The sequence below is a fragment of the Phodopus roborovskii genome, unplaced genomic scaffold (assembly GCF_943737965.1).
Source record: "Phodopus roborovskii unplaced genomic scaffold, PHOROB, whole genome shotgun sequence".
Taxonomy (NCBI): Eukaryota; Metazoa; Chordata; class Mammalia; order Rodentia; family Cricetidae; genus Phodopus; species Phodopus roborovskii.
The window spans coordinates 13147722-13158454 of NW_026126413.1; the positions used below are offsets into that span (position 1 = coordinate 13147722).

Here is a 10733-nt window from a genome sequence, read left to right on the forward strand (position 1 = left end):
CAGAGATCTTGTCTCAAAATAACTAAAAAGAATTAACAAATATGTATTGCTTTCTACATGCCAAACATTATTGTGGACCATAACATCCCCTTGTAATGGAAGATTAAAAGGTAATCAGGTCCAGACTATCCAGGTCTACATAGTGAGATCCTGTCTAAGAATTAAAAAAAAAATTAACTGAGGCCTGATGGTGCAATGAAAGGGATCGAGACACAGCTGGGGCTTCCAAGTTTTACTTCCAAGTTTTAAATAGGGCAGAACAATATCATTGTAAGTGCATTGGATTTTTAAAAATTATATTTTATGTACATTGGTGTTTTGCCTGCAGGTGAGTCTGTGTGAGGGGGTCAGACCTTGGAGTTAAGGACAGCTGTTAGCTGCCATGTGGGTGCTGAAGATTGAACACAGGTCCTCTGGAAAAGCAGTTGACCTGAGCTCTTTCCAGCCCTAAATCCAATGAACTTTAGCAATAGAGTTAGATTAATTTTTTATTCCATTTTATTTATTGTCATTATGGTGGGGATACCATGGTACATGTTTGAAGGTCAAGTCTTCAGGCTTGATGGTAGGAGTCTTTTCCTGCTGGACCATCTCTCTGGGCCCAGATGATACTTTAAAGGTTTGCTAAGACTACATTATAGACTGAAAGGGCAAGGAAAATCAACAAGGTCTGCTGGTGAATGACTGTGGTAAGAGAGTTGGCTTCACTAGAGTGATACAAAAATTTTGATTCCTAATCCACGGGATCTACTAACAGGCTGATCCCAAAGTTCTGAGCTGAAAGTAGCTGTCAAAATGGCAATTCTTTTCTCCTTCTTTGCAACTAATGTTTCTAAAAATTAGGGATCTTAATTTTTAGAGTCACGGTGGAGTAAGCAACAGAGCATATGATGCTAGTATAGTGTAGAGTTCCAGGCCAAACTACATAGTAAGACCCTGTCTCAAACAACAAAAGCAAAGCAAAACAAAACAAAAAAAAAAAAAAAAGGAATTATATATTTTTCATGTTACCAGAATAGCATACTAGTAACATCAAATATAAACCCTTATTTCTCACCAGGGTAACAGTCACAGCACAGAACTTACAAGAAAAACAAATCCACTCTGGAATGATTTAAAAAGATTAGCCCACAGGTGATTGAACAAAAGTAGAAGATTACACAGTTCTAGTCTCCATTGATCATGGGTTACTCGTTATGATGTCTTTATAAAGTATATTCTAGAAATCAAGTATGGAAGCATAGAAGAGGATTTAGTCAGCCTTGTTAAGATTAGCAGGAGAACGCATTACAGTTTCATTGGTTGCCTAGTAAGGTGGATTTTTGAGACTCTCAAGACATATTTAGTGAAGTTAATTATCAGGCTTTAAAAACATCACAAACAGTAAGCTAAAGGAATCCTAAACACAGTAAGTAGCAATTTCTAGTACTTGTTCCAATGCTATTATTTTTTACCTATTATTAACTACTGTTATTAACTATCATCTTACCTATTATTTTTTGCTTTATACACTGCTGGGACCTATTGGGCTTGGGTTCTGGAACCCTGACTAGGAATAGTGAGGCCATGAAGAAATGCCAAACACACAGACACACGTACAGTTAACACTGGGGCTCTGCTGCTCCTAGAACCTCATTGTGTTTATCAGGTGCAGCACACAGGGAGGAGTGAGCTAGTCTTGTTAGGTCTCTGTAGGACATCAACCTCAGGCTGGAAAAACATCAGGAAGCTGCAGCCCCTAATCTCTGCACACACTGATCAATCATCCGTAAACACTAATACTTGGTCCCTCTGAGCCTACCCAGTGGTGGGGGATGTCCTTCTGGATGATGTGAATATAAGTTTCTCTTATTGGTTGATGAATAAATGCTGATTGGCCAGTAGCCAGGCAGGAAGTATAGGTAGGGCTACCAGACTAGGAGAATTCTGGGAAGATGAACTTAGTGAGTTGCCAGAGAGATGCCCCGTAGCCACCAAAGGAGTAATATGCCAAAGCATTCTGGGTAAGCCACAGCCTCATGGCAATACATAGTTCATTAGAAATGGGTTAATAATTAAGAGAAAACTAGCCAATAAGAAGCCTTAGCCATTGGCCAGTTTATAATTAAAATAAGTCTCTGTGTGATTATTTGGGTCCAAATGGCTTCTTCGGGACCAGGCTAAATAGAAACCTCCATCCACATACAAGTAAGGCTTTACCATTCCTGTGGGGCTGAGGCCTTGGGATTCCTGGCCATGGCCATGCTCATGTTTAACATTCACTCAGGGTTTCACTTACTCAAAGTTGCTGACAATCCCTACAGTACAGACACTTGGTACAAATATAGTACAAATAATCTTCTATACCATCTTCATAGTCTTAATCCCACCGCCAGCTTTTATTTAAATCACATTATGATTACATCAGTTATTGTCAGATAACCTTGTGAATGAAAAAAAGCCAGATAATGGAGAATAGTGGAAATACCTCACTGTACTTCATCTAACTTCAGGGGGAAAAAAACTTCCTTATAGCAGGAATTATGTTTCATAAATTATCCTTAAGGCTAAACAAACAGAAAAGAGGAAATCTGATCATTTACAAGATAGTGTGCTTTTAATAGCTCATCACTGGTAACAGAGTAAGTTAATAGGCTAACGTGAAAATGGGACTTAAATAGGTGTGCAGGACAGCTTGTGGAGAAGCTGACCAAGACACATATAGGAGATACAAGTGGCCATCTAGAGTTTCGATACTTCATTCTTTTCACAGAATATTTATTAAGGTTCTTTAATATACAATTTTCACTTGACATTTTGGAAGTCCTTTATTGTAAAGATAACCCTTTCGTCTGACGACAAACAGCAGCCACAGATCATTCTGGACCTCCACGCTGAAAAGAGAAGCATAGAGCAGTGAGATAAAGGACAAATTGCCCACAATTTATACAATGAAAATGATCTTCAGGCTTTGGCTGGATTTTGAGACAAGGTCTCACTGTGTAACCTAGGCTGGCCTAGAAATTCACTCTACAGGCCCGACTGGCCTCTAAGAAACCACAGCAACCCTCCTTCCTCAGCCTCCTGAGAACTGAGATTACAGATGGGAGCCACCAGGCCTAGACATCTTTGATTTTATTTTAAAAAAAAAAAAAAAAAAAAAAAAAAAAGGAGCTAGGCACACTTTTAGTCCCAGCACTATTGAGGCAAAGGAAGGTAGATCTCTGTGAGTTCCAGACCAGCCTGGTCTGCAGAGCAAGTAACAGGACAACCAGAGTTGTTACACAGAGAAACTTTGTCTCAAAAAAACAAACAAATAAAATCCAAGGTTTTGTGTAGTTTGGATGCACTTACAATAAATGTTATAAATTCAGATATAGAAAGGATTCAATATTGATGACAAAGCTGGGTGCAGTAGTGGACTCTTTAATCCCAGCATACGGGAGGGAGAGGCAGGAGGATCTCCGTGAGTCTGAGGCCAGCCTGGTCTACATAGAAATTTCTAGAACTAACATCAGTTAGCCTCAAATTTCCCATGGCCTTAGAAGCCCCTTATTTTCATGTGGTTTTATGTTTTGTTGGGACTGAACCCAGGGTTTGGCGCATGCTGGACAATTCTATTAATGAGCTACATTTCCCAGCCCTTCCTATGGGTTTATTTCTTCTTATGTCATGCGCACTTACTGAGAATCCCAACAGCAATTTATGTCTGACAGCCCTGGCTTATCTCTGCATCTCCCTTAGCTACAATCCCATTTGACAAACAAAGGGAAGAATGTGTAAATCAGCAAATGCCCATTGCAAAGCCAAAATGTCATGGTACTCTGCACAGCCTTGTGCTGAAGAGAGGCAACATACCTGGATAAATTCCATTTCTTCTTGAGATATAGGTTTCCTTCTGTATTTCTGAGGTAATGTTTTTAGTATTTCTGCAGTGTCTGGTGGCCCTGGATGCATCAGCAAATCTGGGGATATACTTCCTTTAGAATGCTGTGAGGTTATGGATGAGTGGGAGGGTAGCCCAGCAGATCGCAACGCTTCTGAGGCTGAAATGAAAAGCAGGTTACACAAATTATCCAGGTGTCTTTAGGTGTTATCTTCTGAAATATTTATTATAAATAAATAAATGTTACTATTTGAATTATTTGAATAATCAAGCCATTCTTTTTAAAAAAGGTCATTGGGGCCGGTGAAGAGCACTTGGCTTTTCCAGAGGCCCTAGGTTTATTCCCAGCACCCACAGGGGCAATCAAGCTGCCTGTAACTCCAGTTCCAGAGAATCTGACACCCTCTTCTGGCCTCTGTAGCACCAGGCCTGCATGTGGTACTCAGACATACATGCAGACAAAGCACCCGTACACGTTAAATAATAAAACTTTAAGAAATAATTCATGTCATTCTTCAATTTGCTTGTAGCAGTCTTCAACCTTCTGAGGGCTAAAATTGTAAGTATATACCACTATACATGGCTTCTTGAACTATTACAATTCTCTCTCAATATGTGTATACACACACACACACACACACACACACACACAATGTTCTTTTTGAAAAAATAGTAGTCTTTTATTTTTCCTTTTTTTTTTTTTTTTTGAGACAGGGTTTCTCTGTGTAGCCCTGGAACTCACTCTGTAGATCAGACTGGCCTCAAACTCACAGAGATTCACCTGTCTCTGTCTCCCAAGTGCTAGGATTAAAGGTGTCTTTTCCTTCCTTCCTTCCTTCCTTCCTTCCTTCCTTCCTTCCTTCCTTCCTTCCTTCCTTCAAATAGTAGTCTTTTTTGTTTTGGGTCAGGCAGTGCTGGTTCTTGTATGAGCCAGGCAAACAATCACTGAGTCACAGTTACAGCTCTTATTTGTGTATAGGAAAAGTTTCCCTATGTTGGCCAAGCTGGCCTTGAATTCCTTGGTTCAACTGATCCTTCTGCTTCAGCTTCTTGAGTACTAGGACTTCAGGTGTTCGTCTCCATGCCTGACAAAGTAGTTTAAAGAAAGTGAATTATGACTAAAGAGATGGTTCAGAAGCTAAAGGCACGAAGCCCATGACCTGAGGTTTACCCCTGGCACAGCACTCATGTGGTAGAAGAGAGCACTAACCCCTGTAAGCTGTTCTGACTTCCACACATGCACTGTGATAAGCGCACACTTGAAAGTTCACACACTCACACACACACCAAAATCAATATAGTGAAAACAGTTTTAGAAGTAAATTAGTAGGCCAGGTATAGTGGCACACACTGTGAATTCCAGCACTTGGGAGGCAGAGGCAGGAGGATCACTGGGAATTGAGACACCAGCCTAGTCTACATAGGCCAGGCAGGACTACCTAGCAAGACCCTGACTCCTAAGAAAAGCAAATGGCTTTTGAGCTAGAGACAGCTCAGCCACTGAAGGTTCACACGTACCTTCTAAAGGACTCACATCGTCAAAGCCCGCTTCCCCAGCTTCCCTTTAGGGGCTATGAGATGGCTCAGTGAGTAAAGGCACTTGTGCCAAGTCTGAAGAGCTGTGTCCAATTCCCAGCTCCTACCTGGTGACTCAAAACCACCTATAACTCCAGGGCCAGAGGATGTGATGGCCTCTTAGGACTTCTGTGGACACCAGGCATGCATGTAGGAAAAATACTGATATACAAAATTATAATTTATTACAGAAACACAATAAGAGAGGGATAATAAAAAAGTGTCTTATTAATTGGGTGTAGTCTTATAGCTGAGAAGCAGAGGGGCTCTATGAGTTCAAGGCCAGCCTGGTCCATATATCCAGTTCCAGGTCAGACAGAGAATACATAGTAAGACCCTATATAAAAATAAGTAAATAAAAATTTTAAAAAGCTAGTTACTTGCATGCTACTTGGGTACCACTTTGATCTAAGGTATAACAACCTTCCTGATTATAAAGTGAGAAATACTGCCTATAATACTGGTTTCTAAATATGAATGTGCAGATTTAAAAACATATCTAAATCAAATACAACTTACCACTAAGTTTAGGATTATCTCTTCTGTCAGGGAACCTTATTAATGGAGCATGTGGCTTCACTACCTAAAAGAAAAAAAGAGATACATGGGAAAAAAAATGATCTCATTAACTATAAAAGCAACCACCTATACTAGTCCTCACAACTAAATACCTTCATTAAAATAAATTACTCCTGGGGGTGGGGAGATGATTCGGTTAAGAACATGTACTGTCCTGCTCTTGCAGAGGACCTGAGTTCCATTCCCAGCACCTACCTCAGGACAGCTCACAACTGCCTGCACCTCCAGGGGCACGTGATACCTCTGACCTCCTTGGGAACGATACCTCTGGTGACTCGTGCTCACACAGGCATGAGCACACATGCACGCACACACATACTCTCTCTCTCTCTCTCTCTCACACACACACACACACACAAACTGAAAATAAAAGCACCTGCCAAACAAGCCTGACAAGGCGAAACACACAGTGGAAGGAGATGGACTCACAAAAGTTGTTCTCTGACCTCCATACGCATGTGTACACCACACACATCGAAATAATAAACATTAAAAAGCAAAACACAGTGAATGGGCTAGAGAGATGGCTCAGTGCTCAAGATCACTTTCTGCTTTTGCAAAGGACCAGAGTTGAGTTCCTAGCACCCACAGCCGATAGCTCACAAGTGCCTGTAACTCCAGCTCCAGGGGATTTGACGTCTACCTACTCTGGGTTCATACATACAAACATACATACATAAAAATAAACTTAAATAAAAATGATGATGATGAGAGCTTGTGTTGTGAAAGCCTCACAGACTGACAATGTCCTGATTTGTATTAAGTATGACTTTCTTGCTACGTTACTTAGTTTAGAACAGACAAGCAAAAATAACAAACACCAGGCAATTAAAATCACCTGTTCTAAGTTAGATAGAGGCGAGCATGCCTCTAATCCTAGTGCTCTGGAGGCAGAGACAGGTGGATCTCTGTGAGTTCAAGGCCATCCTGGCCTACAGGGGAGCTCCAGGACAGCAGGAACTACACAGTAGAGAGACCCTGTATCGTAAAATAACTATTTTTTTTTAAATTGCACTATTTGGTGTTCAGGGTTCTTTTTAATAAGTATTTCAAAATTTGTAGTTGAGTAAAAGCACTAAAAATCAGTGACTGCCACGCTATTCTAAGTTACAGCTCACGCTCTGCTCCAAAGAACGTAAAGAATGAATACAAATTACAGAATGAAATCCAGAATGCTGATGAGAGTGATGAGGGACACCTTTAATCCTAGCAGTTGGGAGGCAGGGGGATCACTGTGATTTTGAGGTCACTCTGGTCTACACAGTGAGTTCCAGGATGGCCAGGACTACACAGAGAGACACTGTCTTTAAAAAAAAAAAAAAAAAAAAAAAAAGGAAGGAAGGAAGGAAGGTTGTTGGAATGTTAGCTGGGCAGTGGTGGTGCTGTACACCTTTAACCCCAACACTCAGGAGGCAGAGGCAGGTGGGCCTTTACGTTTGAGGGCAGTCTGGTCTACAGAGTGAGTTCCAGGACATCAAGAAACCCAGTCTCAAAAACAAAACAAACAAAAACAAACACACACACACACAAAAAGGGTCAGAGTTTTAAAAACAAAATAGCAACAAAACCCTTGTTCTGACTCACAATCTGGGTAAAAATGGGAAAAAGTAGAAAAATACAAATTAACTGACATTTGTAACTCCCAAGCCTATCAATCCATGAAAATATATTGAAATCTTTCCATTTCCCCCCCTCCATCTACAGAAATGCATACTCTAGAAAAGCATTTAAAAATAGTTTTTCTTGTTTATGTTGTGTGTGTGCATGAAGAAGTCAGAGGTAACTTTTGGGAGTCGGTTCACCTGACGTCATCAGGCTTAGAGACAAACCTGAGCCGCCAAACCAGCCCTAGAGTAATACTTTTTTCTTTTCTTTTCTTTTCTTTTTTTTTTTTTTTTTTTGAAACAGGGTCTCTCTACATATCCCTGGCTGTCCTGGAACTCATTATGTAGACCAGGCTACTCAGAGATCCATCTGCCTCTGGGTGTGTGAGTTTGAGAGAGAGTGTGTGTGTGTGTGTGTGCGTGTATGTGTGTGTGTGCTCACATGTGTTGTGTACATGTATGCTGGCACTACTGCTGTCAAGTCTTCTATTTTGAGACAGAGTATCTCCCTGAGCCCGAACTCACTCATTTGATTAGTCCAGCATCGAGTTCTGGAGATTCACCCCCTCCCTCAAGGCTGGGCTTATAGCCAATTTTACATGCGCGCTGGGGATCCGATCTTATACCAACAAAGAAAGCACTTGGCCCACTGAACTCTCTTCCTCTTCTATGAACATTCTCAGACAAGTCTTTTTGCAGGTAGAGGCACATGTCTGTTGGATAATAAATTAGCAATAAATTACATTTCATGAGGATCAATGATTAAGAACACTAGCTGGTCTTCCAGAGGTCCTGAGTTCAATTCCCACAACCACATGGTGGCTCACAACCATCTGCAATGAGATCTGGTGCCCTCTTCTGACCTGCAGGGATACATGCAGACAGAACACTGCATACATACATAATAAATAAATCTTTAAAAAAAAAATTTTTTTTTTAACACAGCCGGGCAATGGTGGCAAATGCCTGTAGTCCCAGCATTCCCAGAAGCAGGTAGAACTCTGAGTTCGAGGCCAGCCTGGGCTACAAAGCAAGTTCCAGAACAACCAGGGCTACACAGAGAAACCCTGTCTTGAAGACACAAACACAAGACTGTGTAGCTCAGAAGTAGGGCACATGCATGATGCCCTGGGTTCAAATCCCAGCAACAAACCAAAATTTTATTTTGGTGAATGTGTTGTTCTTCTTGGTTTTAATTTGTACCTTATTGGCAAGTAAGGATTTTTTTATATTTTTGGTTGTGAGCCTAGCCTTTAACGGCTAAGCCATCTCTCCAGCACTCCAGTACGAGTTTCTAAGCATCTTTTTTTTTCCATGTTTACACTGTAGTATCTTATTACATCAATTCCTTCCTTCTCTCTTTCTCTCTCTCTCCCTCACTCACACACATCAACATTTTTTGTTTGTTTTTCGAGACAGGGTTTCACTGTATTGCATTAGAGCCTGTCCTGGAACTTGCTCTGTAGACCAGGCTGGCCTTGAACTCACAGAGATCCGCCTGCGTCTGCCTCCCAAGTGCTGTTATTAAAGGCATGCGACCAGCAACATCAACTTTTTCAGACATGGTTTTATTTACCGTGTAGATCTGGCTGCAACTTGTTCTGTAAGCCAGGCTGGCCTCCACCTCACAGGGTCTCTGCCTCTGCCTCCTGAGTACTGGGATTAACGGTGTGTGTCAACATGTCTGCTGCTGTACTCACTTCAGACCGAGTTACACATGCCCTATTGATGTATGAGGGTGTATGGTATGGATAGCAGGTGGCTATTTTGTACTTGTAGAACCCTCAAATGCACAGTGCCTACCAACTGTACGGGTAACTGAGGATTAGTCATTGCGATGGTACCAAAGGTCATCACCCAGACGACTTCAAGGGAAAGGACTTTTATCAGACGCGTTCGTGCAGAGGAAAATGCACTTCTAAACAAAAGTGAAACTTCACAGAAAATACTCCACATTTCGAATTTTAAAAATTCTCTAGTTACAAAAGGCTGTGTCCTCTCATTCATGAGTTTTGCCTCTCCAATTCAGTTAGAGACCTCAGCTGGAGAAGCAGATACAGAGGCTGTCAAGAGTTAGTAATTGATGGGTGGGTTAGCAATGTTACTCTAGCTGCCTATCTAAATAAACACAATGGGAAAAGGCTTGGCCAACCAACCCCGAGACACACACACTAGAAGGCAATACACTTAATTAGCATGACATTTCACACTTTCCCACACGTGTAGCCAGGCGTCCGAAGGGATCAGATCCCACCAGCTTCAAGGTGAGGAATCAGCCTGAGGGGCCAGTTATCCGGCCATCCCCAAGTCCTTGAAGGGACACCAGGTCAGAACCAGGATTTGCTTCCTTCCCCCGCCCCGCTACGGCCTCCCTCCGGATTGGCTGACGTGGGGGACATCACCGACAAGTTTAAACGGCGATTGGCCAAGCTACTGGAGGGCAGCGTAGTCCGCAGACTCCTGGGCTAATGAGGTGCTGGGGAATCCATAGATCTCGGGCGGGCGAGCATGAGCCTGCGCTACCAGAGGCTACCTCCTCCCGCCGCGCGGCTCGAACCCTCGGCGCCGGGCCCTCCTTAGCGCCGGAGCCTGAGATCCCACTCTCAGACACACATCCGCTGGCCCTACCCAGGGCCGCCCGCGGCCACAGCGCGCTGCCTGCCTCCCCCCCTCCCCCCGGCGCCGCTGCTGTGTCTGCACCATCCTTCCCTCCCTGCCAAGCGCGGGCGTGCCCAGGCTTTACCTGCACGACCCTGCTGGCGGAAGCCATCTTGCTGCCCATCGTGACCCCCGAGCAGGGGCAGCTTCCGGGGCGCAGGCGAGCCGCAGAAGTATCGGGAGTGGGCAGCGTGGGGCGGAGCCAGTGTGATGTCACCGAGGAGATATAAGGGCCAGCTCCACCCCTCCGCTCCCGGCCCCGCCCCTCGCCCTCCTAGGCGCTCAGCCCCGCCCCGTGCTCTAGTGTTGCTCTGAGTAGCAAGCAGCAGGTTGTACTATCTGGTTCACTATCCCAAGTTATCTAGCCCCCCCCCCCCCCCAGATAGCTAGTCTCTAATTTTGGTGCGGTTCAGATTTTAATCTGAAACATAAGTAATACACTATCCCGTGGC

At 43.1% G+C, this 10733-nt stretch overlaps 1 protein-coding gene across 1 annotated transcript; it reads right to left on the bottom strand.

The window, feature by feature from the left end:
- Window positions 1-2740: 2740 nt before the first annotated feature.
- On the bottom strand, window positions 2741-10506 carry Mrps36 (mitochondrial ribosomal protein S36). The gene is made up of 4 exons (XM_051182856.1): window positions 10367-10506; window positions 5960-6023; window positions 3838-4025; window positions 2741-2873 (listed from the first exon to the last, which is right to left on the bottom strand). Exons 1-4 carry the CDS (start codon window positions 10403-10405, stop codon window positions 2856-2858), a joined length of 309 nt encoding a protein of 102 aa, XP_051038813.1. The 5' UTR covers window positions 10406-10506; the 3' UTR covers window positions 2741-2855.
- Between the last annotated feature and the right edge of the window lie 227 nt (window positions 10507-10733).

Coding starts and splice junctions, on each gene's coding strand:
- Mrps36 (XM_051182856.1), bottom strand. CDS start 10,405: ATGGGCAGCAAGATGGCTTCCGCCAGCAGGGTCGTGCAG. Junction 6,024..10,366: donor CCGCCAGCAGGGTCGTGCAG/GTAAAGCCTGGG, acceptor TTTTTCTTTTAG/GTAGTGAAGCCACATGCTCC. Junction 4,026..5,959: donor AGATAATCCTAAACTTAGTG/GTAAGTTGTATT, acceptor TTTTCATTTCAG/CCTCAGAAGCGTTGCGATCT.